Raw genomic sequence first — 27976 nt, 5'->3', positions numbered from 1 at the left:
CTAGAGAAAGCCCATGCACAGCAACGAAGACCCAATGCAGCCAAAAATAAATAAATAAATTAAATTTAAAGGAAAAAAAAAAGACCTTGGCAAAAAAAAGGGGGCAGGGGCGGGGAGGGTCAATAAATGCACATTATATATTTTAACATAAAATGAAATGTTTAGAGTATGTATGGGTTTTATGACTCCCCACTTTATCCAACTTTTATGATTAACTGATCCACCATTGGTCTCTGACAAGTCAGAGGAGAGGGCCATCCACGGCCAGCACTGGACGTCCCCAGGGACAGAGCAATCACACACCCCAGTAACTGCCCACCACGCAGTTGCTGGTGACCCACCCTGGAAGAAAGGAACTGGAAAAGGACAGAAGGGACAAAGCCTGCAGTGACACGTTATGACTCAAAAAGAAGGACCATGCCCAGCCTTGGGTGGCAGCAGATGTGACATGGGCCACCAGTCATGTCCAGACTCCCTCCCACCTTTTCTCCTTCCCCAGGGCATGGCGGCCCCGGAGCTGGAGCCGGAATGGGTTAGGACCAAATCAGCCCCTCATAACCAGGTCGTGAACACGTACTTTGTTCTGAGCCTTTTAAAGAAAACTAACACAGGATGAATTATCTGTTCTAGCTTTGGGCTCCTTAGGGCTCCATTTTAGGCCTGGATGAGGAAAAGTTCAACTTGGTTTCTCTCCAGGCAGCAGGAAGGCAACGAGACAACCATATTCTTTCCATTTATTTAATACCTTATTTTCTTTTAAGTAAAAGAGAAAAGTAAGGTATTAGGTTACAGCCATTAAGAGCTCGGGCTCTGGAGGCAAAATGATCCGGGTTCTAATCCCTGTTTCTGCACTTAACCATTTAATAATTATCTCATAAGGCAAGTGCCTTAACTTCTGTGCACCTCGGCTTCTCATTTGTAAGATACCACCGACCACAGTGTTGTTTTAAGGATTAAATGAGATATTGGAGGACAAAGCACTTATCTTGGTGCCTGGCATAGAGTAAGGCAATCAATAATAGCTATAATTATATCATAAACTCACTGGGAAAAAATCCACAAAAAAAGAAAAGCACAAAGAATAAAGTTAACTGTTATCCCACCACTCCAGGTGATGAGAGTTAATAGTCTCCATTATTTTCTTCCTCCTGTATTCTGTACATATACAAGTTGATTTTATTTACACAAATGTAAATGTGTAAATAAAATCCTGCCTTTCATTTATTAAAATCCTGCCTAGTATAAATGTACTTCCTGCCTTTTCCACTTAATGTGATATTGTAGACACATTCCTATGGCCTTAATAGTTCTTCAGAAATGTGATTTTATATCTTATATCTCCACCAGAAAGGGTGTTTCCAATTTTTTTGTTGTGTTTAAATAATGTGCAATGAAGATCCTGATATATAAATTTTTAGCCATGTCTCTGATTATTTCCTTAAAATCAAATGGACTTTCTGGTTCAAAAGGCAGGAACTTTAGAACTCTTGACACCTACAGCCAAACCAAAGCAGAAAAATGAGGCCGGTGACCACCATGAATGTGAGTGGCCATCACCCACCTCACCCATACTACATTCTTTTTTTTTTTTTTTTCATTATTACCAATCTGAAATCTGGCAAAAACTGATCAAGACCTATTTTCAAACTCAAAAGCCCCCTAAGGAACAAATGATGCAAATCAGAAAACAACACCTTCAGTTCTGTGTTGTGGCCTCAAGCACCCAAGACACTGCTCCTAAGGGCTTCCCTGCAGTTGGTCCCCCGGGCACACTAGTGCTTCCTTTAAAGCCACAGTGGTTATGCCTGGAGTATAAGATTATAGGAATAAATTTCACTTCCTCTGCACTGTGTGGATTTTTTGCCATGATGCGTTCTCAGGGAAAAACAACAACGATAGCTGTGTTTAGAATATGCAGTGAGGACTTTGCCGTCATCTCACGATGACGCTGCGACCCCTTCCACGGCTACAGCTGCCCCTGGCCCCATTAGCAGGCGGGAGGCAGGCTGGGCGTGCAGTCCTGTCCCTGAGCACCCCCTCCTGCCACCAGGCTCAGCCTCTCGAGTCCACTCGGCGCCAGTCCCCACCGCCCTCCTGAGCCTGTGCCCACTGATACTCACAGCCGCTCCAGTTCCTTCATGTCGTCGAAAGCCCCGCGTTCCACCACTCCAATCTGGTTCTCCATCAGCTGCCTGGGGAAGAAAAGAGACAAGAACAGCTCCGGGACGGTGGACAAGGACTCCTAGAGACAGCTGGCCCAAGGGAGTGAAACAGGAGCAATGCCCGAGACGCACACAGATCCGAACCCTGGCCTGAGCCAACAAAACTTCCTCACAGCTTTGCAAATTCCCGACACAGGCTCTTCAACACATCCAGCTTCAGCAGCAAGATGTGCTTCTGGCCCTACCCCATGCTGACCCTCTGAAGCTGCCTGCATGGCAGAAGGCCACGGGCCACCAGAGCACCAGGCCATCGCTCCAAAGGCATGCTCGGGGAAGCCCACACCCAGGCAGCGGGGGCTGGCTCTGTGCTGCTGGCGCACGTGCCCTTCTCTGGCCCAGAGGGCACGTGTCTGGGGGTGCAGAGCAGGGGAGATCGGCCAGTAGCGGGGGGGGGAGAGGAGCAGGAACCAACGGGGCCCAGCCCACACGTGCGGCAAATACACTCTGCGGTTGGCAGACAACACCCCCGCTGCCTGCTCCCCCGCTCCGCCTAGCCACATCTGCTACCAACTGAACCACCTGGCTCTGGGGGACTCTGCCCCTCCTTACCACCAACGCGCCCTGAAACCCAGAACATCCAGCTGGCAGGGCGGCACTCTTCACCGGCAGATCACTTGCTGCGTGGTAATTTTTGAGCTCATCAAGTATGTCTTTCTCCCGTGTTTTCCCCTCCCTACTCTCAAGCAGGTGGCTTATGTGCTCCTGCAAGGGCCTCAATTGAAGTTTGGGGCTGGGCAGGGGGCAGAAGCTGCCACCAGACACTTCTCTTCCTCTGCTTTGTTTCCAAAAACGCTGTGCTGTTGAGGAGCTTATGCCGGGTGGCGTGCAGGGAGGTGGGGGGAGGGGTAACACCAGGCAGGAGGGAGGGCTTCCCCAGACTCAGAAGAGATTCCTCAGCCTGGGAAGTGTTCCGAAGTCAGTGGTTCTGGAGATGCAGAGACCCCTTCCCCAGTGACTGACAGTTACAATCCCAGAGAGGATCGACCACAGGGTCACCACCTCCTCCAAAGACCTTCCGAGCTGCAAAGTCCATAGTTCTGAAAGAACTGAGGCCCCAGGACCCCTGCATTACCCTGGGAATAAGGAATGAGGGACCCTATGACCACATCCTGCCAGCCAGGTGGGATGTGGGCTCAAAGTCAAAACTGACGCAGAGAAAATTTAAAATGCCCTTCTTCCCTGCACACCTGAGTTTGTGGGAGGAGATAACCTCACATCAGAATGCACGCAGGTAGGGGTGTCTCTGCACCCCAAGATCAACAGAGCAAGAGCGGGTGAAGGGACCCACCCCTTCCCCTTGCTCCTCACCCCTGCCCAGCCTGACAAGGCAGGTGCCATGGATGACTCCTTCGCTGGCTGGTGGCCACCCCGACAACGTCATGCCTGCCACCTCCAATGTCGGCCACTGTCAGGCACCTGAGGGGAGTCACCTCTGTCCTCAACGGCTCCCAGTCACTTCCTCCTCAAGTCAGGGGTCTGTGGCCTTGCTGGGAAGTCTTTCTGGGGCACAAGTTCAGAAGAGCTGCGGAGACTGTTATAGACTGAATTGGGTCATCCCCCCCGCCCCAAAATTCATACACTGAAGTTCTTACCCCCAATGTGACTGTGTTTGGAGATAAGGTACGTAATTAAGGCTAAATGAGGTCGTAAGGATGGGGCCCTAATCTGATAGGATTGGTGTCCTTGTAAGAAGAAGAGACACCAGAGATCTCTCTGTGTGCATACACAGAGGAAAGGCCACATGAGGACACAGCGAGAAGGTGGCCCGGAACAGAGGCCTCCCACAAACCAACCCTGATGGCACCTCAATCTTAGACTTCTAGCCTCCAGAACTGTGAGAAAATTAATTTCTGTTGTTTAAGCCACCCAGTCTCTGGTCTTTTGCTACAGCAGCCTGAGCAGACCTGGTCTTCCTTCACCCCAGGAGCCAGCCAATGGACAAGGCAGCCCCATCTTCCCAGGTCCTGCCAGGCAGTGACTACCGGTGCCCAGTCCACACCCAATTTTCTCAGCCATATGGGAGACAGTGGCCACTCTGGGTCAGGACTTGGCACACCTCCACCCACCTGCTCACGGCACCCGAAGACTGACCGCGCAGGGGAGGGGCCCAGCTGGCCTACAACCCTACGACCCAGAGCCGGGGCTCTGCCGTGAGACCACCGCTGAGGGGAGGGGGCGGGAGAAGGGTTACAAGCGGCAGCAGCATGCCATACTCACAGCACCCGCAGCTGCTTGAGTCCCGCAAAGTCATTCTTGTGGATCCGAGTGATTTTGTTGCCGTTGAGTTCCCTGGGGGAGGAAAGGAGAGAAGGAGATGGTGAGCTGCCCAGGGTGCCCCCAGGCCAGGGCTCCGCTCCGAGCTCCCTCTCCACGTGGCTTAAGTCAACCATCTCGCCAACGGGGCTGGGTGCTTCCCAGCCAAGCCCCGGGACCCCCAAGTCTGTGTCGTCCTAACAAGCCGGGACCTCTTTGCAGCAGATGTTCAACCAACAGGAACGCACAGGGCACGGACTCACTGCTGGGAGTGCTGTGGAACCCCAAAACGTAGCTTTTGCCCTGAAAGAGCTCAGTCTCGTTGGAGAGACAAGACATTCACACAGGAAAGAATTTAGAAACTAGCTAATTAGAGAGGCTCTTCAGGTAGAATCCTTGCTGAGCCTGTTTCCTCATCTATAAAATGGGGATAATAACCGTCTACCTCACAGGAGTAACACGAGGCATAAACAAGCAAAGAGCATGGCCTGCACTTAGAAAGGGGTCCCTTGGGGATACCGATGCCATCATCTGGTGGCACTGGTTCCCATAAGCTGTCCAGATTCCAAGCAGGAGAGAGCAGGGAGGGCCATGCCATTTAAGGGGACTGAGGAAGTGGGACTCAAGCTGAGGTCCAAAAGACAAGGCAGATCCGTAGCAAGAGGGATGGAACGGACACTCCGGGGAAGGAGAAAAGCCGGAGTATCTGGAGGGCTGGGAGCCGTGGGAAGCAGGGTTGGGGGAAGGTGGGTCCAAGCCAGAGGGCCTCAGAAAGGAACCAGAGGAAAGACAGGGAGCCAGTGAGGCCTCCGGGCAGGAGCTGCTATGAGGCCAGTCCTGCAGCAGGGACAGGAAGGCAGGGCCCAGGAAGGGAGGCCGAGCCCCACAGTGCCTCGTCCCCTCACACCACCAGGGCCTCCAGTCCTTGCTCCCTCCCAAGACCACGGGCTCCTCCCTCAGCCCTTCCAGTCATGCCCTGGGCACCTTGGACACGGACCCCACCTCCCTCCCTCTCCCACCCAGCCTCCCGGGAAAGGTCACTCAGCCTCTGCTGGCCACTCCTCTTCAAAGGGAGCTGGCCCAGCCTTGGAAAGGCAGGCCACTCCAGGGGTCAGGCACTCCACTCCCCAGAAAGTTCTTCCACTGAGCCACACACAGCAGAATCTCACTCAGGCCCAGCTTCAAACCCAGCTGTCACCTCCACATCTAACCTGGCTTCCTGTGCAGCCCCGTGTCCACAGCCACCCTGCCTCCTCCTCTTCCTCACCATCATCACGGTCCCCCATACGCTTAGCAATAACTTAACTGTGCTCGCGCGCGCACATCCACACACACAGACACACACACGCTCTACCTGCAGCCCAGTCTCCCCATTTACCAACTTTGGTCAAAGGTTCCAGGTGTTTCCGCCATCCCAACCCAAGTCCAAGCTACTCTGAAAAACAGCAAGTTCCCTTTCCTAACAGTGTTTCAGAAGTGTGATGTTCTAGAGCTTCTTCCACTAAGAACAAAATGTTATTGATTGCCACACACTCTGGGAACTGGGCTTTGCATACATCCTTACAAGATCCTGGAAGGTAGTTATCGCGCCCATCTTACAGATGAGGAGAAAGTGTCTCAAAGAGGTCTTCCCGAGGTCACCACCTGGTAAAGCACAGAGCAGGGATTTGGACCCGTAGCCGTCTGATCCTAGGGCCCAGGCTTCTTCTACCAGGACAGGCTCTCTCCCCAAGTTGACAAGCTGGTAATTTATTCAGCTCATCACTGTCTCTGTCCTTCCCCCGGGCCTGGCTCCTGATCCTTTGGAGCAGCTGGAAAAACTCATTCCCTGTTCCTCAGCTCTTTTCTAACAGGATCTCTCTGAGGGGTTTGAGGCCTCTCCAAGGTAACAGGGCCATTGGTGAGAGCACCAGACTGAGCCCCTTCCCACCCTAAATGCTGGGAGGATGGACCCTGCACGTGAGATGGGCTCTTTTCAACGTAAAGGCCTTTTTTGTTGAACGAAATATTCTTCCCCGAAACGGCCACCTCTGAGCCTCTCTTTGCTGCTCCCCCTGCCACACGACCTCACTTCAAACAAGGAGAATATCATCTCAAAGCCCTGAAAACTCACTTCAAACAAGGAGAATGTCATCTCAAAGCCCTGAAGACTGGTTCCCTCCACAAGCAGGCGGTTCCCTCTGGGCTATCCTGCTCAAACTTTCATCCCTGAAACCAAAACCACAAGGAATTTGGGGTGTTTTTATGGGTTTTTTTTTAAGATTTATTATTTATTTATTTGTTTATTTTATTCATTTTTGGCTGTGTTAGGTCTTAGTTGCACTGGATCTTCGTTGAGGCAGGCGGGATCTTTCGTTGCACTGCACAGGCTTCTCTCGAGTTGTGGCGTGCGGGTTTTCTCTTCTCTAGTTGTGGCCCGCAGGTTGCAGAGTGCATGGGCTCTGTAGTTTGCGGCACATGGCTCTCTCGTTGAGGTGCGCGAGCTCAGTAGGGGTGGCACGCCAGCTTGGTTGCCCCTCAGCATGTGGGATCCTAGTTCCCCAACTGGGGATCGAACCTGCGTCCCCTGAACTGGAAGGCAGATTCTTTACCACTGGACCACCAGGGAAGTCCCGGTTTTATGTTTTTGATTATAATATATGTCAGCATTGATTATAAAAGCAAAAATATTAAACTTAAATGGACGTCGACAGAGCCATGCTTAGTTAAATCTCAGTACATCTGTGAAACTGAATGCCATGCAGCCATTTAAAACAGTACAGATCCCTTTGTATTGACAAGGGAAGATGTCCCTGATACAGTCCCTGGGAAAAGGGTTTCAAGACAGCTTGTATGCCCCAAGCCCACTTATGTTAAAACTCACAGGCATATCAGTAGAGGTATATGCATAGAACGAGTTCACTGGGGGCTGTTTGCTGCATGTGAATGCCTGTAACCACTGAGTGGTAGGACATCAGGGGACTTCAGCTTCTTTTTCATACTTTTCTGCATTGTTTGAAATTTTTTAAGAGACATCTATATTTTTAAAGTCAACAAAATAGGCAAGTTATTGTGTTGAAAAATACGAGTCATATATGTACATTATTGAATTTTTTCAATTACCTTAAGAATAAAGAAAAATCACACATTAGCTCATCACCCAGAAAGAACCCCTTGTTAATATTCTGGAATATCTTCTCTCAAGCCTGTTACCTTTGGATATAAGTTTTATCGAGTGGAGATAATATGACAAATATTTACTGAAGACTTGCTATTTGCAGAGCCTTTTGCAAGGTTCTGAAGATACAAGAGTGAATGAGACATAAATGGTGTACACGCCTTCTGCAATGTCATTCCCTGCTCGTTCTCCATTTACGATTTTGATTGGCATAAAGGATCCCTTCCATTGGATATATCAAGTTACTGGGCATGCCCTGATTCTCTGTCACTGGAACATCTGAGCTGTTTTGGTATTGTTCGATTATAAATAATACCACATAAAGCTCGGTGGGCATTTGGGAGGAATACGTTCCTAGAAACAGAATTACTCAGTCAAAGGTCATGAGAAATCTTGCATTTTACAATCATTCACTCACTCCTTCTCATGGCAACCATGGTTCATCAGGCAATTGACTACATTAATTATTCAATTCACAGACGGCAAAACTGAGGCAAAGACAGACGTCAAGACTTGTCTGAACAAGGCAGGGCCCAAATGGAACTCAGGAATCCCTGAGGATGGAATTCCCATAAGGTGGGCAGGGTTGGGTGGGGAGTTCGCAGGGACTTCTGATGATACGCGCATCTACCTGCCTCTCTTCTCACCTTTGGCACCAGGCTCCACTGGGCAGACGCTGGGGCGCATTCCTTAGCCATCAGTGGACTCCAACCCCTCCCCCTCACTTCCTGCACCCCACTCCACCTCCACTCAAGAAAAGACCTGGGACAGGCAGGCACAGGAGGACAATGGTACAGACAGCAGAGCAAACACAGCCCCTCTCTCGGGAGGCCCTGCTGGTGGCTTCCAGGCAAGAATGTCGATGGAAGCCCAAGCCCCCCCAGCCCCCAGCCTCCCCCATCAGCTTTGGTCTCTAACCCGGAGCTAAGCTAAGCGCCTCCTCTCAGGGGACAGCCCTCGAGAAGGCAGCCTGTGAGGCAGAGGCAGCTCTCATCGGGTTCGCAGGTCCGGGGCGGCAGCTTAAGGAGTCATTAGCGCCACTTAGGCTGAGAGAATGGCCTCCACGGTCCCCTCCCTCTCCCCTCAGCCGGGCAGCCCACCAGGATCGAGTTTCCAACCTCGAGGTGGCCCGGCCACCTCCCCTCGAACCCTCAGCACAGGCTGCTGGAATGAGGCGAGGAGGTCATTTTTCTCCGGTGCCTGATTCCTCCAACAGGTGATCCGTGAGTGTCGCCATGGAGACCCCTCCCCAGCAAGCTGCCTGGGAAAACCAGAGAAGCTGCTGTGACCTTCAGACCTGTGCAGCCAGAGCAGGCAAGTGGGGTGGGCCCTCTGGGGCAATTCCCGGCCTCGCTTCTCAGGAAGAAGCCAGGATCCAGAGCTACCCTGGGGTCCCTGAGGTTCTTGCCACCAGGGCCCACATCCACCACTTCTCTTTATTGGACGCCTCTGTGTGCAGGCTCTGAGCCCAACTCCAAGCATGCTTCATCTCATCTCACCTGCACAGTAGCCTACGAGATGAGTCAAGTTCTCTCCATCTTGCTGATGAGGAAACTGAGGCAGAGACTGGTGAAGCAATTTGCCCAGTGCCACCCAGCTCATAAGTGGTGGGGCCAGGGCCAAATCCCACCCAGGCCAACGTGAATCCAGGTTCTTTCCCCTTCATCACGATGCCTCGTGTTGCTGGATTCTGTCGAGCCCACCCCTCACCCTGAGCAATCACGCCTTGGAAAGAGCCGAGGAACAACTTAGACAGACATCCTGGGGCCCTATAAGACCGTGTGCTCTGCCCATACAACAATGTCAGGGCAGCTCCCCAGCCAGCCGAGCTTGGGCTTTAGAGCCAGACTATCCGGCTTCCAATTCCTACTCTACGATCACTAGCTGTGTGACCCTGGGCACAACGTTTAACTTCTCTGCGCCTCAGTTTCCCCATTTGTAAAATGAAGATAATGATAACACCCACCTCTTAGAGATGTGGTGAGGTTTAAGTGACTTAACTATTTCTAAAGCACCAAGAGCAGTGCCTGGCATACATAAATGCTCTCTATATCAATATTGCCTGCTGCAATTATTTTTACTACTACTGTTGTTGTTGTTGTTTTGTTTCCCTCAAGGACCATAGCACCACTAGAAGGGTGGTGTCCCAGGCTCAGCTCAGGCTGCTGCTGGGCTGGCTTTGCCATGCTGAGCAGGGAGGAGCTGGCTGCTCCTGCCCTGCAGGCCCCAGGATGCTGAGGCCCAGGGAAGATGCCCTGAGATGATTCTCTCTCTTCCAAAAGTGATGACTCTGCATCCATCCTTCTCCCCAGGAGGAAATACACTCCAGTGGCAAATGGCCCTGACTCCCATCCATTCCTATGTGGTCCTAACCTGAAAGAAAAAACCTCGGTGGTGAAAGATTTGGGAGAAAATCCTCTGAAGCAAATTACTGAGGAAAAAACAAAAACACACCAGGATTTCTCGAATCCTCTCAGGAAACAAGAATCTGATCCCCAGCATCTGGGTGTTTGTGATAAACCGAAAGAAACCACTGGATTTCCTAAAGCTGTAGGAATAAACACCCTGGGCCCCTCTTGGGGTGCTCTGGGGGCTCCACGCACTTCACAAGCATTTCTCACGGTTGGGTGGGGGGGCAGCTGCTCCTGGTGCTGGTTCCTCCCCAAGGGCCCAAACCTGCAATGATGATGGGGAGGCTCAGCTCCCCTCTAAATTCCCTTACTGCCAGGTCTCCAAAAAATAAACACGCACACTCTGACTGTGAATGAGACTGGCCTCTGGGCTGGGGAACTGTATTCCTCAGCGCTGTCCTTTGAAATCTTACCCTGGCCAAATCCACAGCACTCAGTGTCTGCAAAGTCAGACAGGAGAACCAAGGGAATGAAGAATGTCCCTAGCCAGCTGCCGCCCAACAGAGGTAGAGGGGCCCACACCCCAACCTTCAGGTGGACCGGCTGCATGGAGCGTCCAGAGCCACCTAACCGGGCTCCCCACCTTCCCTCTGGCTCCCCTCCAATCTGTTCTCCAGGCCACAGCCAGAGTGATCTTTTCAAGATGCAAATCTGATCATGTCACTCCCCACTTAAGCCCTTCAATGAATCCCCATTACTCTTGGAATCAAGACAAACTCCCCTTAACACCACACAAACCCCAGGTGGCCTGCCCCACTCTCCCTGTTCTGATTTGCTCCCTCTGGTGGCAGGGCCTTTGAACTTGCCATCCCCTCTGCCTCCACTGCTCCCTCCCTCCACTTTGCCTAAGTCACTCCAACTGTTCCTTCCAATTGGTCCAACCTCCCTAGCACAGGCCCACAGGGCACTCTAACCCTCTCCTCTGCAGCACAAATCAGGGGCAATTTTATATGGATTTGGGACCTTCCTTGACTGATATCTCTACCCCTCCCCATGTATAAGCCCCTCGAGGACACGGGCTGTGCCAGGTTTTTTTCATTGTTGTATCTCCAGGGCCTAACGTAGTACATGGCACCTGTTACCTGACAGATGTTTTAGTAAGTATTTCTTAAAGGCAAGAATAAATTTGCATATTCAAACTGACATATTGTAAATAGCACTGGGTTGGGTGGGTTTTCCAAGTTTCCCTGCTCCCTGACTCAAAAAAAAAAAAAAAAAAAACCACACTAATTAAGAAATGCTCTCCCCAAATGGACATCAGCCAAGGAAAGCTTCACACAGAGAGGACGCTGCTGTTTTACCAACAACCATTCCATAGCCCACAGGTTAAAAGATTGATTTTTCCTCGGTTCCCTTGTTAGGAAAATACCAGCCCCCAGGGCTTCAGCCACCCTGCTCCTTCACTTTCAACAACCAGCTCTTCTGCCGCAGGGCCTTTGCCAGTGCTGGCTGGGCTCTGATCCAGAGCCCACAGAGTAACCCACAGCTGGCTTACTCCCAACATCCTTCAGGCCTCAATTTAAATGTCCCCTCCTCTAAACCACCCTCCCCACAGGTGTTCGTTCACTCAGCTCCTCCTCCAGAGCTGGCATTTCGATTTGTGTGTTTAATATGAGGTCCTCTGGGGACTTCCCTGGTGGTGCAGTGGTTAAGAATCCGCCTGCCAATGCAGGGCACACGGGTTCGAGCCCTGGTCCAGGAAGATCCCACATGTCCTAGAGCAACTAAGCCCATGCTCCGCAAAATGGGAAGTCCGTGCACCACAACAAAGAGTAGCCCCCGCTCACCACAACTAGAGGAAGCCCATGGGCAGCAACGAAGACCCAACACAGCTAAAAATAAATAAATAAATAAATAAATATTTTAAAAATTACAAAATAAAAAAATATATATGGGGAGGGAGGGAGATGCATGAGGGAAGGGATGTGGGAACAGATGTATATGTGTGACGGATTCACTTTGTTATAAAGCAGAAATTAATAAAAAAAAAATTTTTTAAAGAAATAAATAAATATATATATATATCTATCTATATATATGACTGGCCTTAAAGGCCAGTCTCCCCTGCCAGGCTGTGAGAGGCAGAGCCACATCTGTGAGCCAGCACCTGTGAGGGTGCCTGGCACACAGTAGTTGCTCAGTAAATATAAGCTGAACTATCCTGCCCACGGAGTCTGGCTGCCGCCAGCACATTGCAGCCGAGGCCAGCGCATGCTCCCATCAGCCCCAAGCCTTCCTCGAGCCTCAGTGGGTCATGATCCAGAGGCTCCTCCACCCCCTCAGCAGAGCCCACAGGCCTGGCGCCAACCCCAGGGCTGGGGTCACCCTCCACCGTGTGATGAATCAAGAAGCCCCAGGGATGAGTCGACAGGGGCCTCACACCACAGCAGATTTCCTACGGATCCTGCTCTGTCCAGGCTCCTGGGCTCCCATCTTGTGTCCTTGGCTTGACTAGTAATATCTATACTGTCACAGCCAAGCCAGCTCACTTAAGCCTCATGACACCACCTGGTTCAAAGGTTTGTTATCAGTCTTGACTTACAAATGAGGAAACTGAGGCATAAAGAAGTTAAGTAACCAGCTCAAGTTCAGTCAGCTGGTAAGTAGGTTGAAAAGGCAAGACTTGAACCCCAGCACGTCTGACTCCAGGGCCCAGGTCTTTTTTTTTTTTTTTTACTTTTTAATTGCTATAAAATACACATAACGAAATTTACCATTTTAACCATTTTTAAGTGCACAGCTCAGTAGTGTTAAGTACATTCACACTGTTGTACGACAGATCCCCAGAACTTTTTCATCCTGCAAAACTGAAACTCTGTACCTGTTCAACAGTAACTTCCCATTCCTCCCTCCCGCAGCCCCTGGTAACCACCATTCTACTTTCTGTCTCTACGAATTTGACTATTCTGGGTACCTCAGATAAGGGGACTGGCTTATTTCACAATGTCCTCAAGGTGCACCCATGGTATAGCATGTGTCAGAATTTCCTTCCTTTTTTAAGGCTGAATAATATGCCATTGCACATCTACAGGTTTTGTTTATCCATTCATCCATCAATGGACACTTGGGTTGCTTCCGCCCTTTAGCTATCTATCGTGAATAATCCAGCTACGAACATGAGTGTACAAATATCTTTGAGACGCCGCTTTCAATTCTTTCGGGTATATACCCAGAAGTGAACTTGCTGGATCATATGGTAATTCTATGTTTAAGTTTCCGAGGAACCTTCATACTGTTTTCCACAGCAGTCGCACCATTTTACATTCCCAGAAACAACACACAATGGTTCCAATTTCTCCACATCCTCGCCACCACTTGTCATTTCCCAGTTTTTTTATAGTAGCCATCCTAATGGGTGGGAGGTGATCAGAGCCCAGCTCTTAACCCCAACTCCATGGTGCATTCCGTTCTGAGGCACGAACTGCACCTCCGTTCCTTCACCACTGAGGCCTGGCCTTGCTCTTGCCAATACCATTCTCAGGTCTGGGGCCCAGCCCAAAACCACATCCCTACAGACAGGCCCCACTCCCTGGTGGCCACCAGGCCTCCATGTCCATTGCCTGCCAGCCCCCTCTCCACTCACTGCCCACCCCAGGCCCCTGAGAGGCCACCCACCAGCTAACTCCCTGGCCCTGACCTCAACCTTGCAACACCACCTCCTTGTATCCCCCAACTCTGCTCACCACCCCCCACCCCTAGGCTGGACACCCCTCCCTGTGCCAGCCTGCAACTTGGGTCCGCCCTGTAAACACATGCAGGCAGGAATCAATCTTGGCCAATTTCCCTTTATGCCCTAGTGCTAAGCCCCGACAGAGGTTCTGTAGGTGTTAAATGAATGTCTGATGAATGAATGAATGAAGCCAAGCCTTATTAAGATGTGTGGAGTGGTAGTCAAATTTAAAAATTAAACACAGGGCTCCCCTGGTGGCACAGTGCTTAAGAATCCGCCTGCCAGTGCAGGGGACACGGGTTCAAGCCCTGGTCCGGGAAGATCCCACATGCCGCGGAGCAACTAAGCCCCTGTGCCACAGCTACTGAGCCTGCGCTCTAGAGCCCGCAAGCCGCAACTACTGAAGCCCACGCGCCTAGAGCCCGTGCTCCGCAACAAGAGAAGCCACCGCAATGAGAAACCCGCGCACCACAACCAGGAGTGGCCCCCGCTCGCCGTAGCTAGAGAAAGCCCAGTGCAGCAACGAAGACCCAACACAGCCAAAAATAATAAATAAATAAATTTATTTAAAAAAAATTTAAACAGAAACACATCTCAAAGCCTCGAGACTCAGAGCATCACTTACCAGCTGGCTGTTTAACCCAGGGCAGACGGTTCCACCTCTCTTTATCTTCTCCTCATCTACAAAGCAGGGGCAAGTGCAATAGACGCTCATCACCCTTACCTGGGGGATCCACCACCACAGATTCAACCAACCGTAGATCAAAAATATTCCACACACAAAAAAAGATTCCAGAAAGTTCCAAAAACCAAACTTGAATTTGCCCTGCTCTGGCGACTATCTGCATATCATTTACACTGTATTTACAACTATTTATATAGTATTTACCTCTTATTAGGTATTATAAGTAATCTAGAGATTATTATAAGTATAGGAGAGGATGTGAGTAGGTTATATGCAAATAGTACGCCATTTTATATAAGGGACTTGAGCATCGGGAATTTTGGAACCTTATTTGGTGCTGGGTGGGTGGATGTCCAGGAACCAATCCCTCAGGGACCTGAGGGAGGACTGTAATGCCTTCCTCCCAGGACTGTTATGAGGAGTGAAAGAGTGACGTGGGTAAAGCACGTGGCTTGGAGCCTGGGCACAAAGTAAGGATTCTGAATGGTGACCACCAACACCATCACAACTCCCTCCTTGATGCTCTCCATCTCTGCTCTTTGACCTGTCATAGGTCCTCCCCTCCCCAACCCACCCAGGGCTCGGGCTCCTCTTTCCCACAGTCACCTCCCACCCCCTCTCCCGAGTGGGACTCCAGTCCACCTGCCCCTCTGCAAACAATCTCTGAGCGGCTCCCCTTGGAGCTCCTGCGCTTGTTCTCTCCTCCCGCAAACTTCCTCACCACCCACTCGCTCCCGACCATCTGCTTCCGCCTTCCACTTCTCCCAGGAAAGCGTTCTGCCCAGCTTTGCCAGTGACCCCCCAGTCGCAGTTCCAGAAGCGTTCCCTGGCCCTCATCCTCAAACAGACTGGCTGCTCTCCACACTGCTAACCCTCCCCTCACCATCTCCAGACGCCTTCTTTGGCTTTAGTAGTAACTGCATCGCCCAGGTTGCAATCCACAAACGTCGGGCTAAGGCTCCCCTGTGGACGGGAGCTCCTCCTGCCCCTCCCCCAGCTGCTGCCCCTCCCCCAGCTCCTCCCTGGTGGCCCTCCCTTCCTGCTGCCCTCTTAATGTGGGTGGAAGCCAAAGGCAGTCCTCCTGCGTGTTCAAAGGACGTACTTTCTTCACCAGGGAACCCCAGCACCAAGCAGTGTTCCTCAGATTGTGTCCTGGGCACCTCCCACATCTGAATCACCTGAATGGCCTTTGCCAAAGACCTGCTGACTCAGCAACTCTGGAATGGGCCTGGGGATCTGCATTTTATACCAGCTTACCGGGAGATTTTTATTCCCAGTGACGTCTCTGTCCCACTGCCCTCGTGGGTCCCACTACTTCCCCAGGACACCCTCCCAACTGTCTCTCCAGCCTGAACACTCAACAGAGGGACCATCCCCTATTCCTACCTCTAGGGTCACTTTTTCACGTGGCTGTTTATTGGTAATTCAAACAAAAGAGGCAGAAGCTAACTTCATGGCTTCTCCTCCAGGATCAGCCACCCTCCCAAGTTTACTCTGCAAGATCCTCCTCCCAGCCTCGGGCCATAGGGTCCCCTGTGACGTTCCCACTTGCTCCTTCTGCACCCTCTGCCTCCGTCCAGGCCTGCTTCCTCTCATGCCTTGGCCTCTGCTGTACCCTCCAAACTGTGAGGACTGTAACAGTTGCCTGCTGCTGTTATAACACATTGCCACATACTTAGTGGCTTAAAACAACACAAATTATCTTACGGTTCTGGAGATCGGAAGTCAGAAATCAGTCTTGCTGGGTTAAAGTCAAGACACTCCCAGGGCTGCATTCCTTTCTGGAGGCTCTAGGGGAGAATCCATCTCCTTGCCTCTTTCATCGAGAGGCCGCCTGCATTCTGTGGCTCGTGGCCCCTTCTTGGCATCACTCCAATCTCTTGCTTCTGTCGTCATATTTCTCCTACTACTGACTCTGACCCTCCTGCCTCTCTCTCCCTAGGGACCCTTGTGATTATGTTGAGCCCACCCAGATAATCCAAAATCATCTCCCATTGCAAGATCCTTAACTTAATCACATCTGCGAAGTTTCTTTGGCCCTGTAAGGTAACATATTCATAGGTTCCAGGGATTAGGATGTAGACATCTTTGAGGACCATTATTCAGCCTATCACAATGATCATATTTTCTAAAGCAAGGATCAGAATCATGAAATGTCTTACCACAGGTTTAAAAAAAAAACAAAACTCATTGAACACACATTTTTTTTGAGCACCTACTATGTATGTACGAGGCGATGGAAATACAAAGATACATGAGACACAGTCCCTGCCCTCAGGAAACTCAAAACCCAATGCACCCATCCAACAAACCACCTTCTTAAAAAGAAATAAGATTTTCTTCCCTACAGAAGAATTCCAATTAATAAATGTAGAACGAATGAGGGAAATAGAAAAGCAAAATTGGATAATAATGGTTGCAGGCAAGATCTGTTAATGAATGCTAAAATTAGTAGGTGAGAGTTTGAGGGCAAAAAGGATATTACATACTCTCAAAGTTATCTCCCCCCGCAAATATTTATTAATTGCAAATGGAAAGATAATGTTTATAGTGGAGAAACCTGGCAGACACCAACTTAACCAAGAGATCAAGGTCAACATCATCAGCAATGACACATATCAATGTCATCTACCCTCTGATAGGATGCTCTGGGAAGGGCACATCACCTCTGTGGCATTCTTGCCAAAAATGCATAACCTGAATCCAATCAGGAAAAAACACCAGAGAAACACAAACCAAAGAGCAGTCTACAAAATAACTAACCAGCACTTTTTACAAATGTCAAGGTCACAAAGAACAAGGAAAGACTAAGGAACTGTCACAGGCTGAAGAAGACTAAGGAGAAATGACAATTAAATGCAATGTGGGATCCTGGATTGGGTCCTGTAATAGAAAAAGGACACTGGTGGAAAAAAAACTAGTGAAATGCAAATGAAGTCTATAGCTCAGCTAACAGTATTGTACCAATGTTTATTTCTTGGTTTTGATCATCGTGCTATGATTAAGAAAGATGTTAACATTAGGGGAAGCTGGGTGAAGGGTGTATGGGAATTCTCTCTGTACTATTTTTGCAACTTTTCTGTAAGTCTAAAATTGTTTTAAAATAAAAGTTTTTAAAAAAAATTTTTAAAGAACAAAAATACAGCAGTGATAGAAAAACTACTGTCAGAAATCATAGTCACCATAACCAACTGGTCTCCCCACCACCAACCAGTTGGTCTCTCCCTCCATTTATTGTCCATACCAAAGCCAGGAAACAGAATATCTTAAAACACCATTTTGCACTTGTTACTCTCCACTCAAAACCCCTGGAGGCAAGTGCTTAAAGGGTCTTGTCAACGGGACATGGGAGCACCTTGAAGAGGTCCCACTGGCCAAATGTGGGACACTCTGAACATCAAAATAATGTAGTAACATTATTACAAATTATAACCCAATGAATAAAATAATAATCCGCAAGTCCATGCTGTTACAAACAATCAGGCAAACAACAAACAGATGGAGGAGAAGGTAAAGTTCTTTCTTACGGTAGAACGCCAACTAATAAATAGAGAAGAAATGGTGGAGTTACAAATTTCTCATCAGTGGAACCAAAACTAGTGAATGAAAGTTTGATGAGTAGGATATTTACATGGCCTCGAAGTATCTCCCTGCAAGTCAATTATTAATAACAAAGGGGAAAATAGTAACTTTTCAGCAGAGAAGCCTGACTGACACCAAATTACCAAGTAATCAAAGCTAAAATCACCAATATTGGGACAAACTGACATCATGTGTCTTCTGACACGACCCACTGAGAAGGGCACAACGTTGCTTATTTAGCATTCCTGCCAAAAATGCATAACCTGAACGCAATCATGAGAAAAAAGCAGATGAAGCCAAATTGAGGGACATTCTACAAAATAACTGGCCAGTATTCTTCAAAAATGTTAAGGTCAAGAAAAACAAAGAAAGGCTAAGGAACTGGTCCAAATTAACAGAGAATAAAGAGCCATGACAAGTAGATGCCATGTGTGATCCCGGACAGGATTCTGAACCTGAACAAAACAATAGCTACAAAAGACATTATTGGCACAATTGATGAAATTCTAAAATGAACCATGGAGTAGATAATAGTATTGTATCGACATTAAATTTTCTAATTTTCATAGCCTTATTGTCGTTAGAAAAATACACACCAAAGCATTTAGAGGAAAAAAGTTATGCCTTCCATCTATTCTTAAATGGTTCAGGAATAAAAGGTGTGTGTGCGTGTGTGTGTGTAAAATATATGATAAAGCAAAGATGGCAAAATATAAACAATTGAGTCTGGATAAGGGATATACTTTTGTTGCAACTTTTCTGTAAGTTTGAAATTATAACAAAATTTAAAATTACAGTGAACACAAGGAATCTTTTTGGGTGATGAAAATATTCTAAAATTGGACTGTGGTGATGTTTGCAAAACTAGATTTGTTAAACATCGCTGAATAGTGAAAAAAAATTTAATATAAAATTTTACACACACACACACACACACACCCTCGGATGGCTCCCCATTCCCCAGCCACATGGCCTGAGCCTACCCGTTACTTTAATCTCCTCTCTCAGAACTCACCAGCACAAACGTTCACGCCACCAGCTAGATCTCCTTCCCAAATGTACGGCACTCACCTCTGGATGCCCCCAGATTCCCTTGCCCTGGCTTCACTGCTCACTCACCTAATTCCTGCCCAACCTTCAAGGCCCAATTCAAATCCCACCTCCCAATCACTGTAGGGATACAACTCCTCCTCCATGTCTCACTCTCATCTCCTCATCTCTAACACTGATGGAGTACTTTCTACGTGCCAACGTTATTCTAACCACGCTACATGGACAATTTCATTTGAACTCACAGCCCTACAAGGTAAATGCTACGTTGCTCCCATTTTACAGATGAGGAAACTGAGTCACTCATGAGTCAGCCAAGATCTCTCAGGTGGTAGTTGATGAAGGCGGGATTCAAACTGGGCCATTCTCACAGCAAAGGCTGCGCTGGTAGCCGCTGTGCTCTACGTCCCTACGGGCATCCTTACACATTTGTTCTTTCGCAGACAGACCTTTCTCCCCACCAGGCCGCAAGCTCCCAGAGGAGTGAGTCCATACCCTGGACCTCTGCAGACACTCTGCACATGGCAGGTGCCCAACAGCTGTTTGTCCACGGCAGGCTGGGATCCAGAGAGAAGGGGAGGGAGTCTCGAGCTCAAAAAGAGGAGCCAATTCTCCACCCCGAGCACAGCCCAGCTCCCTGGCTACTGCCCAAGGCCCGGCCGTCATCTGCTCTGGGTAATAAGTATTTGTATGGCGATAATTACAGCATTTGGGAAGAAAATCCCATTAAGCAAGAGCCCTGCCGAGCTGCTAATGCCGGCACAGAACTCAGACAGCAGCTCTGCCAAGCCCCCGTCTGCTCCCAATAACGCGGGGGCCGCCTGTCCCCGCCGCCCTTCAGCCGGCCCCCAAAGAGCACAGCCGCCCCTGCTGGCAGCCGCGGGCAGCCTGGGCCACCGCAGCCAGCCCCCTGCCTCCGAGAGGGGGCACCGCGCAAGGGGCAGCTCGGTCTCCGTGTGCCCCAAGGTTCCCCGGGGATCCAGAGCGCCCAGTGGCTGCCTGATGAGGGAATAGAGAGCAGGGCCGTGCTGGGATCCGGCCTTGAGTGGCGCCCAAGTTCCTTTCACAGCCCTGCAACCCTCTGTCACCGAATAACAATAATAATACTACCATTTACTGGGCACGTGCTGTGTGCCAGGCCCGGTGCAAAGTGCTTCTCTCAGCATCACCACATTTAATCCTTAGGACCACCCTCTGAAGCAGGTCCTGTCATCATCCCCATTTTATGGGCAAGGAAATGGGGGCCTGAGAAGTCACACTTTCCTCCAGAGCACTTATCCCAGTTTGCAATTACGTGATTCTCCTCCTATTGTGTCATTCATCTCTATCCCTCCTGCTGGACTAAACCTCAGAGAGAGAGGCGCGGTTTCCCTTTCTGTCCGGGACTATTCAATCGGTACCATGCAGACCTTCAAGAGACAGCTATCTGTTGAATGAGTGATTTAAACCCCATACCTTGCCCAAGGTCCCCCCAGCTGCTGAATGGCAGAGAGGGGCTAAAAAGCCAAGCAGTCTGGCTCCAGAGCCATCCACCCTGCCGAGACTCCCCGCATGACACTGACCTGTGCCTTGTCTCCAAACCCTAAGGGATGCGGGACAGTCCAGGGAAGGAGCGTTCTGAGAGCCAGACCCCAGCTTGCAGTCCGGCCAACACTCAAATGCTTGCCCCCCACCGCTCTCTCTCCTGCCCCACCAGAACCCTCAAGCCTTTAGCCTGAGCTTCTCAAATAATAAAAATAAGAGTCACAAAGCATGTTCACACACATAGAATGAGTGAATCCTGGCAAAAACCCTATGAGGTAGTAGGTATCACTCTCCCCGGAGGCAGAACACCCACCATGTGCCAAACACGCCTGCAGGCCCTCTACATGCATGCACTCACTTAGTCCTCACCATCAACCTGCAACCATCATCCCCTTTTACAGATGGGGAAACTGCATCTTAGGTCACATGGAGGGGCAGCACCGGGCCATACCACCAGTCACTCAGAGCCCAGCAATAAGCCCAGTGCACCTGCTACTGGAGACACGAGCTTCTCTAGGAGGCAACTCCCCCTGTACCACGTGGGTCTCTACTGCAGGAGCCCATCGAGTCCTGCTCAGAGAGCCCAGGCCGGCCAGGCCCCGGTGGCAGACGTGGCTTCTGTCTGGCCCTCTGACCCCTCTCACCGCAGCCACCATCCAATCATTGTTTGGAATTCCAACCAGGCTCCCAGACAATCAGCCTGGGGGTGCCCTGGGCAGCCTTCCTTGGTCAAAACCACCCACCCCCGTTGAACAGGGCCTCCAGACTCGGGGCTAAGCTGGGAGAAGGCATGGGCTTCCCAGGCCTCAGCAGCGGGCAGGGAGCTAGGGCAGTGGACAAACTGGCCAGGAGGCAAGGGGACATACCGAGGAAGGCAGGAGTGTAGGCCCCCATGGCCCAAAGAGCAGCAGAAAGTGCTGGACCTGGAGGCAAACAGAAGCCAGCAGGCCTCCCAGGGCCCTCTCTCCGTCCTCAGGCCTCTCTCCTCTCTGCATCCTACACCCACAAGGGGCATCCACGGCAAGCCTGGAATACAAGTGTCCAGGGTAGAGGGAAGAAGTGGTGTCCACACATACTGCACTCTCTCATCACACTCTCCTAAACACTCTAGTCCAAAAGATTTTTTAAATTAGAAAAAAAAAAAAAATCCAACTGAAAGGTCCTTGAGTGGAAGAAAAAAACGATAGTGGCCATGGCTGGGCCCCTCTGAGTCTGGGCCCTGCCAAGAGATAAGCCCCCAGGCCTCCTCTACCACACTCCCAACCTTGCCCTGGACTTCAGTTGTTCCACTGCAGTGAATTATTCAGCATCCCTTCTCCACCCGCCCAACAGCCCCACAGTCCCTCTGGCTGAACCAATTTCCTCAACAGCTCTGGAGCCTGCACAGCCTCTTCCCAGAAGTGCCTGTAGCAAACTAGTGACAATTTCTTCCCACTTGGGGAGATGGGCTGGACCCGGAGTTACGGAATATATCATCATAAAGTTGCTGGGCCTCACAGGCTGCCAGAGAAACTGCCCAGAAGACAAAAGGCGAACGAATGCACAGCTGCGGTCTATAAAAATTTCACAGCCTCGGAAGAAGCCACTGTTTCAGGCTCTGATACTGCACGACACCCATATTGATTAGAGACAGCATATGCCACAGTTATTTTGAGCCTGCCCAAGGCCTCTATTCAGGATGTTCTTTTCCTCTTCAAATGGCTCTTTCGCGGTCTGCCTGTTGAAAAGGCAGGCTCCCTCTGCTTTCTCCAGCCTTTCCCAATCCAAGAAGTTTTGCACACAGCAAAGGTCAGACCTGATGACTTACCCCTGGATCTGAACCCTGAAGTCTCTAAAGGAAAAAATCCAGATAGAGAAAGGCCTTCCTGACCCTTCCCAACCTTCCCAGTCTCAAATCCCATCACATTCCACTCCACAGCATGTTTCAGCCCCGGGGCAAAGCTGGTCCGTTCTCCCAGCAGGCCGGCCACACTCACATCTTCAAGCTTTTTGCTCCTGCATGCCCTGTCTGGGCTGCCTGCCCTCTCTACTTGGCAAAATCCAACCCAACCACTGTTGAGTCCCAAAGTACCTTCATAAAATGGTAGGTATTGAAGCTCCTTCACCCCAGAAAAGGGCTTCTAATCCCAAAGCTTCCTCCCCACAGCCCCATTACACTGCCAGAGCTTACAGTTAGGTGCCCCTGCCCAGTCCTCTCAACTGCCCAGTCCCCTTGAGGGCAGGGACTTGCTCACTCCCAGATGGAGCCTCAGCACCCAGGGCAGTTATGGGTTCCACAAACACTTGCTGAATTACGTAACAAGACTCTTTTCCTGATCCTATTATAATAATGGCTCTCACTTAGCAAGCATCATAATGTACCAAGAACTTCCCATACATTCCCTTCAGTCCTCACAAGAACCAGAGACCTTACGTATCAGCAGCCTCATTTTCCTGATAGAAAGCAACTAAGGCTCAGAGAAGTTAAGTCACTTGCCCAAGGTCACACAGCAAATAACTGACTTTATACCAGGAAATTTCACTTCCATCTCACTCTGATTGCAAAAGAGCTCAAGAGTTCATCAAAGTCAAAACAGACACTACCCTCAAAACTAAAGGTGGAGAGAGAGCAAGAAATGAAAGGACTTCAAAATTCAGATCCAAAAGCAAAGGAGAGGGGCTAAAATTCTCAGACCTAGGCCACTACCCGGGTGACAGCTGCAGGAGAAATGCCCCGAGGACAAGGCAAAGGAACAGAGACGAGGTCCAGAGGGAACATGGAGGGTGACCCTGCAGCCTCAGGCGTCCTTTAGACAGATTTCTGACCCTCCGTCCCTCTCCAGGGCCACACAGGATCCCCAAGGAATCTGTTTGTTCCAACCTCTCCCCATGCAGTGCCACAACACACACACACACACACACACACACACACTCTGATTCCCATCTAGATTGCATCTAGATTGCAAACTCCCTGAAACCTCCACAGGAATTTTTCAGTCTCAGCCAAGAAGAGTCTGGGGCAAATGTGCTAATTGCTGACCTTGGTACGGAGTTTGATCCAGGAGACAGTTCTTCCCAGGGTCAGATTTCTGCCTCTGACCAGCTGAGAGTCATGAAAATGTGCTCAAAAGTTCTCGAAATCTGTACGCCTTTCCTGAGAGCCACTGCAGGGACCCAGGAGTGTGAGAAGAAGGAGAAGGCAGATTTCAAAGGGGCCAGCAGCCTCCTCCGAAGTCCAGCTCAAAAATCCCCCAAGGCAGCCACCTCCGCAAGCGGCACAAAGGCCCTTCATGAGGGACTTCCCTAGCAGCGCAGTGGTTAAGAATCCGCCTGCCAATGCAGGGGACACGGGTTCAAGCCCTGGTCCGGGAAGATCCCATGTGCCGCGGAGCAACTGAGCCCGTGAGCCACAACTACTGAGCCTGCGCTCTAGAGCCTGTGAGCCACAACTAGCGAAGCCCATGTGCCTAGAGCCCATGCTCCGCAACAAGAGAAGCCACCACCATGAGAAGCCCTGCGCCGCAACGCACAGTAGCCCCTGCTCGCCATAACTAGAGAAAGCCCGCACGCAGCAACGAAGACCCAATGCAGCCAAAAAATAAATTAATAAATAATAAAAAAATTTAAATAAAAAAATAAAAGGCCCTGCATGAGACCAAAAATCTACACACACAGCCCATGTACATGGGCTCTCCCAGGCTCACACTACTGAGGTGACACCACAGATACCAGGAATTCATGCAGACACACATTCTGCAAGAGAATCTGGGAAAACAAATTATATATGTCTATAAACACACACACATGCTAATCCCACCCCCACACACACACACACATTCTACAAAGCTTGGTGAGTCTAGAAAGGGCCAAGTTTTCTCAAGAATTTAGAAGTGAGCGACAACAGGGTAAGAGAAATGATGGTTTTTATGACTTATCATGGTCAATATCTTTAACCTCGTATCTCCCACTCCAAGCTCCTGACCTCTCAGCATTATTCATGGGCTCCTTGTCCAGGTCATATCTACCCCTCTCTGGGTGCTGAATGTAACATATCCCAAGGCTCAAACCCAAATCCCTCAGGTCCACTGTCTGCCTGGGTTGGGGATGGCTGGATGTGCAGTGGGGGACAAATGCCTCACATCTGGAAGGAAAAAATTCTTAAGGCTCTGGGGCAAACAATGGGGAGAAAGGGGGACACTAGGACCTTCAACTCCATCCCATCCTGCTGCCCATCCCCAGCCTACAAGCCCTCAGAGCCCAAATGCACACCTCCCACTCAGAACACAGCCCAAGCCCCATGTGCCCAGGAGACACGGTGCCTGGTGAGTGTGAGCTTCCCTCCTGGGTGCCAGGAAGGCTTTCTGGCACCAATTCCCAGGCACCCTGGAGAAATAAAGTGCTGGCACAGTGGGAAGGCCTGCCGTGCTGAGCGCAGGGTGCAGGTGTGAGGATGGGAGCTGGCAGCCCCGCGAGGGCCCTCTGAATCCCAGGAAAGGGAAACATTGGCGCTTCTGGCTCGGGAAGGACCCTAGCAAGCACTGACTCATTTATTGGCTGCAGAGCCCAGGCCCCTACGGTCCTGTCCCCACCTTTAGCCCTGAATTGCACCGGGGTGGGAGGGCAACCTCGAGGCTCCCAGCGGGCTGCGGATGAGGGCCATACTCACAGGCGCTCCGTGTTCCGTGGAATGTTCTTGGGGACGGCCTGCAGCCCCGTGCCGTGGCAGTCCACCGTGGTGCCGGTGCAGGTGCAGAGGGCGGGGCACGCCGTGGCACCCAGGCGCCACGCGGCTGCCCACAGCAGCAGCCAGAGCTCGGGCCGGACAAGCCCCGCCGAGGGCCCCCTCCAGGGCGTCAGCGCCATGGTGCCCTCACCGCGTCCCGCTTGCGTGCCAGACGGCGGCAGCCGCTTACCATCCCCGTCCGGGGTGGCCTCCAGGTGCAGTCTCGGGGCAGAGCCACCGAAGAGACCGCGGGTTTGTACGCTGCGCCCTTGCGGGCTGGGTGGCACCTTGCTCCTCCAAGCGACGGCGCCTGTGCGCGGACGAAGGGAGGGCGCCTCGGGCGGAGGGCGCTCGGCTCCTCTCCGGTTTCTCGCGGGCTGCGTCTCCCTCCCTCTCTACAGCTCCCAACTGACTGCTGCGAGGAGGAAAATGGGCAGGCCCGCGCGCGCACGTACCCCGCGCGCACGCACACACACACACACACACACACACACACACACATTCACACTCACACCCGCACGCTCGCTCCCACCCAGCAGTCATCCATCAATCGAAAAGCACACAACCGGAGCCAGACTCCTCCCCCCCTCCCCGCCCCCGCCTCCCGACGACCACTCGGCTGCCGCCGCTAGCCGCGTACATTTTCAAAGGTGGAAGGAACCTCCGAGAGCGGGCAGGGGCTGCGGGGGGAGGGGAGCCCACAGTTGGACCCGTCAGGTCGCGACCCTCTCCAGCTCTCCCTACACACACACACACACACACACACACACACCCCGAGGATGCGCACACTTAGACGCACGCACCCGGCTCCCGCAGTCCCAGCTGCTGGTCCAGAGAGGGGGGAGGGGATCTTATTTTGCTGCCTGGACCCCTTCCCCAGGCCACAGACACGCTCTCCCCGACGGCTGAAACGGTTCTAGGGCCCCACCAGACTTGCTTTTTCAATTCTTGGTGAAAGGAAGCCCCGAGCCCCAGGTGACCTCTCCAAGCCACCTACTTCACTTAGCCTGGGACCTTGAGGGTGGAACAAGAGCACTGGGCGGAGGGGGCTGGGGGGTGGGCGGTGCACCAAAGCCCGCGGCCAAGCAAGCCTCCTCCCCTCCCTCAACGCAGTCTCTGACGAGATGGCAGCAACCCCACTTCTCCAAGGGGAGTGCGGAAGTTAACTCCCCCCAGAGTGATAGTGACCCTGATTTGAACAGTTGCACAGCCGGGAGATGTTATTTCTGCCCGTGGGGCTACCCTGGCTTCCCAGAATATCAGTGGGGTTTGGAAATCCAGCAGATATCTTAGTGCGCTCACACCAGGGTTCTTCCATTTGTGACAGGTGGAAACAGCTGAAAACGAATGTTCAGTCCTGTCATGAAAGAACCACTGAGAAGGCCAGGAAAGGGCTTGAGGAGAAGCACCACAGGCCACCCACATCAGACCCTGGGCTTTTACAGTCCTCTAGGCAGGCACTTTGCTCACTGTAACACCGAGGTGGTCATGGGTGTGAACAGGAAATCCAGGTGGAGAGAGGATTGACCTCAACCCAGAAAAGATAAGGACCTCCCCTAAATCAAGGAGAGCTGTGGTTTGTTGGTACCATAGGACCCATACATTGTTTGTCCATCAGTTGGGGCCCCTGATTCAAGGCTGCTTAGAGCCCAGCAAGAAGAGTAATTGAACAGGTCAAGAAGCACTTCAAAGTCAGAAAGAGAAAAACAAATACTGTATGCTAACGCATATATGGAAACTAAAAAAGCGGTACTGATGAGCCTAGTGGCAGGGCAGGAATAAAGACACAGATATAGAGAACGGACTTGAGGACACGGGGCGGGGGGGAAGGGTAAGCTGGGACGAAGTGAGAGAGTAGCACTGACATGTACACACGACCAAATGTGACATGGATGGCTAGCGGGAAGCTGCTGCATAGCACAGGGAGGTCAGCTCGATCTCTTCTTTGTGACGACCTAGAGGGATAGGATAGGGAGGGTGGGAGGGAAGCTCAAGAGGGAGGGGATATGGGGATATATGTATACATATGGCTGTTCACTTTGTTGTATAGTAGAAACTGACACAACATTGTGAAGCAATTATACTCCAATAAAGATGTGAAAAATATAAAATAAAAAGTTTTGGGAAGATGGGAAAAAAAAAAAAAAAGAAGCACTTCCCCTCACAGGTGGCGGCTACCTGGGTTTCTCCTTGGGGAAAAAAAAAAAACAGAAAGAAAAGGTGGCTGGTCCAGGAGGTGCCAGGAGTAGGCACAGCACAGTACAGTCTGTCAGAGCTGGTGGTATGGTACTGAAAGACCCCACAAGATTAAAGCTTTCTCACCCACCAGGTACCAAAAGCCTCAGGGGTTTTCTTCATTTTTCTTTTCCATCTTGATGAAAAATTTGCAGTATCTCTACTGTCACAAACAGAACCGGGGCCAGTACGTCATAACTAATGTGGCTGATTTTATGGGCTTCTGACAGTTCTTTTGAAAGTTTTCACAGTCTTATCCATGACCTCTAACTAGGGCCATGGGTCCTGGAGCACCAATTCAATGACAGTTCAGGGGGAGGGGGCTTTCTCAGGCGTCCCTGTGCGGTGTGATCTTAGGGAACCTTTCCACAAGTCAAGCCAGGGCTGCCTGCCGTCTACAAGGGCCTCCTCTCCCCCCTCCTTCACGAACTCCTTCTTCTCCTCCCCCTCCACAGGGCGCTCAGCCCCTTTCCTCTCCCCAGCCC

At 50.9% G+C, this 27976-nt stretch overlaps 1 protein-coding gene across 1 annotated transcript in view; it reads right to left on the bottom strand.

Moving 5' to 3' along the window:
* SLIT1 (slit guidance ligand 1) overlaps positions 1-25396 on the bottom strand; it is a gene marked incomplete at both ends in the record, with an annotated part of 170847 nt that extends 145451 nt beyond the window's left edge. The window contains 3 exons of the mRNA XM_081243020.1: positions 2121-2192; positions 4440-4511; positions 25200-25396. Coding sequence (XP_081099146.1) covers positions 2121-2192; positions 4440-4511; positions 25200-25396 — 341 coding nt within the window. The remainder of the gene's footprint in view (positions 1-2120; positions 2193-4439; positions 4512-25199) is intronic.
* Between the last annotated feature and the right edge of the window lie 2580 nt (positions 25397-27976).

Source organism: Mesoplodon bidens (genome assembly GCF_964165515.1).
Source record: "Mesoplodon bidens genome assembly, chromosome: 1".
Taxonomy (NCBI): Eukaryota; Metazoa; Chordata; class Mammalia; order Artiodactyla; family Ziphiidae; genus Mesoplodon; species Mesoplodon bidens.
This window is presented reverse-complemented; position numbering and strand designations above follow the sequence as displayed.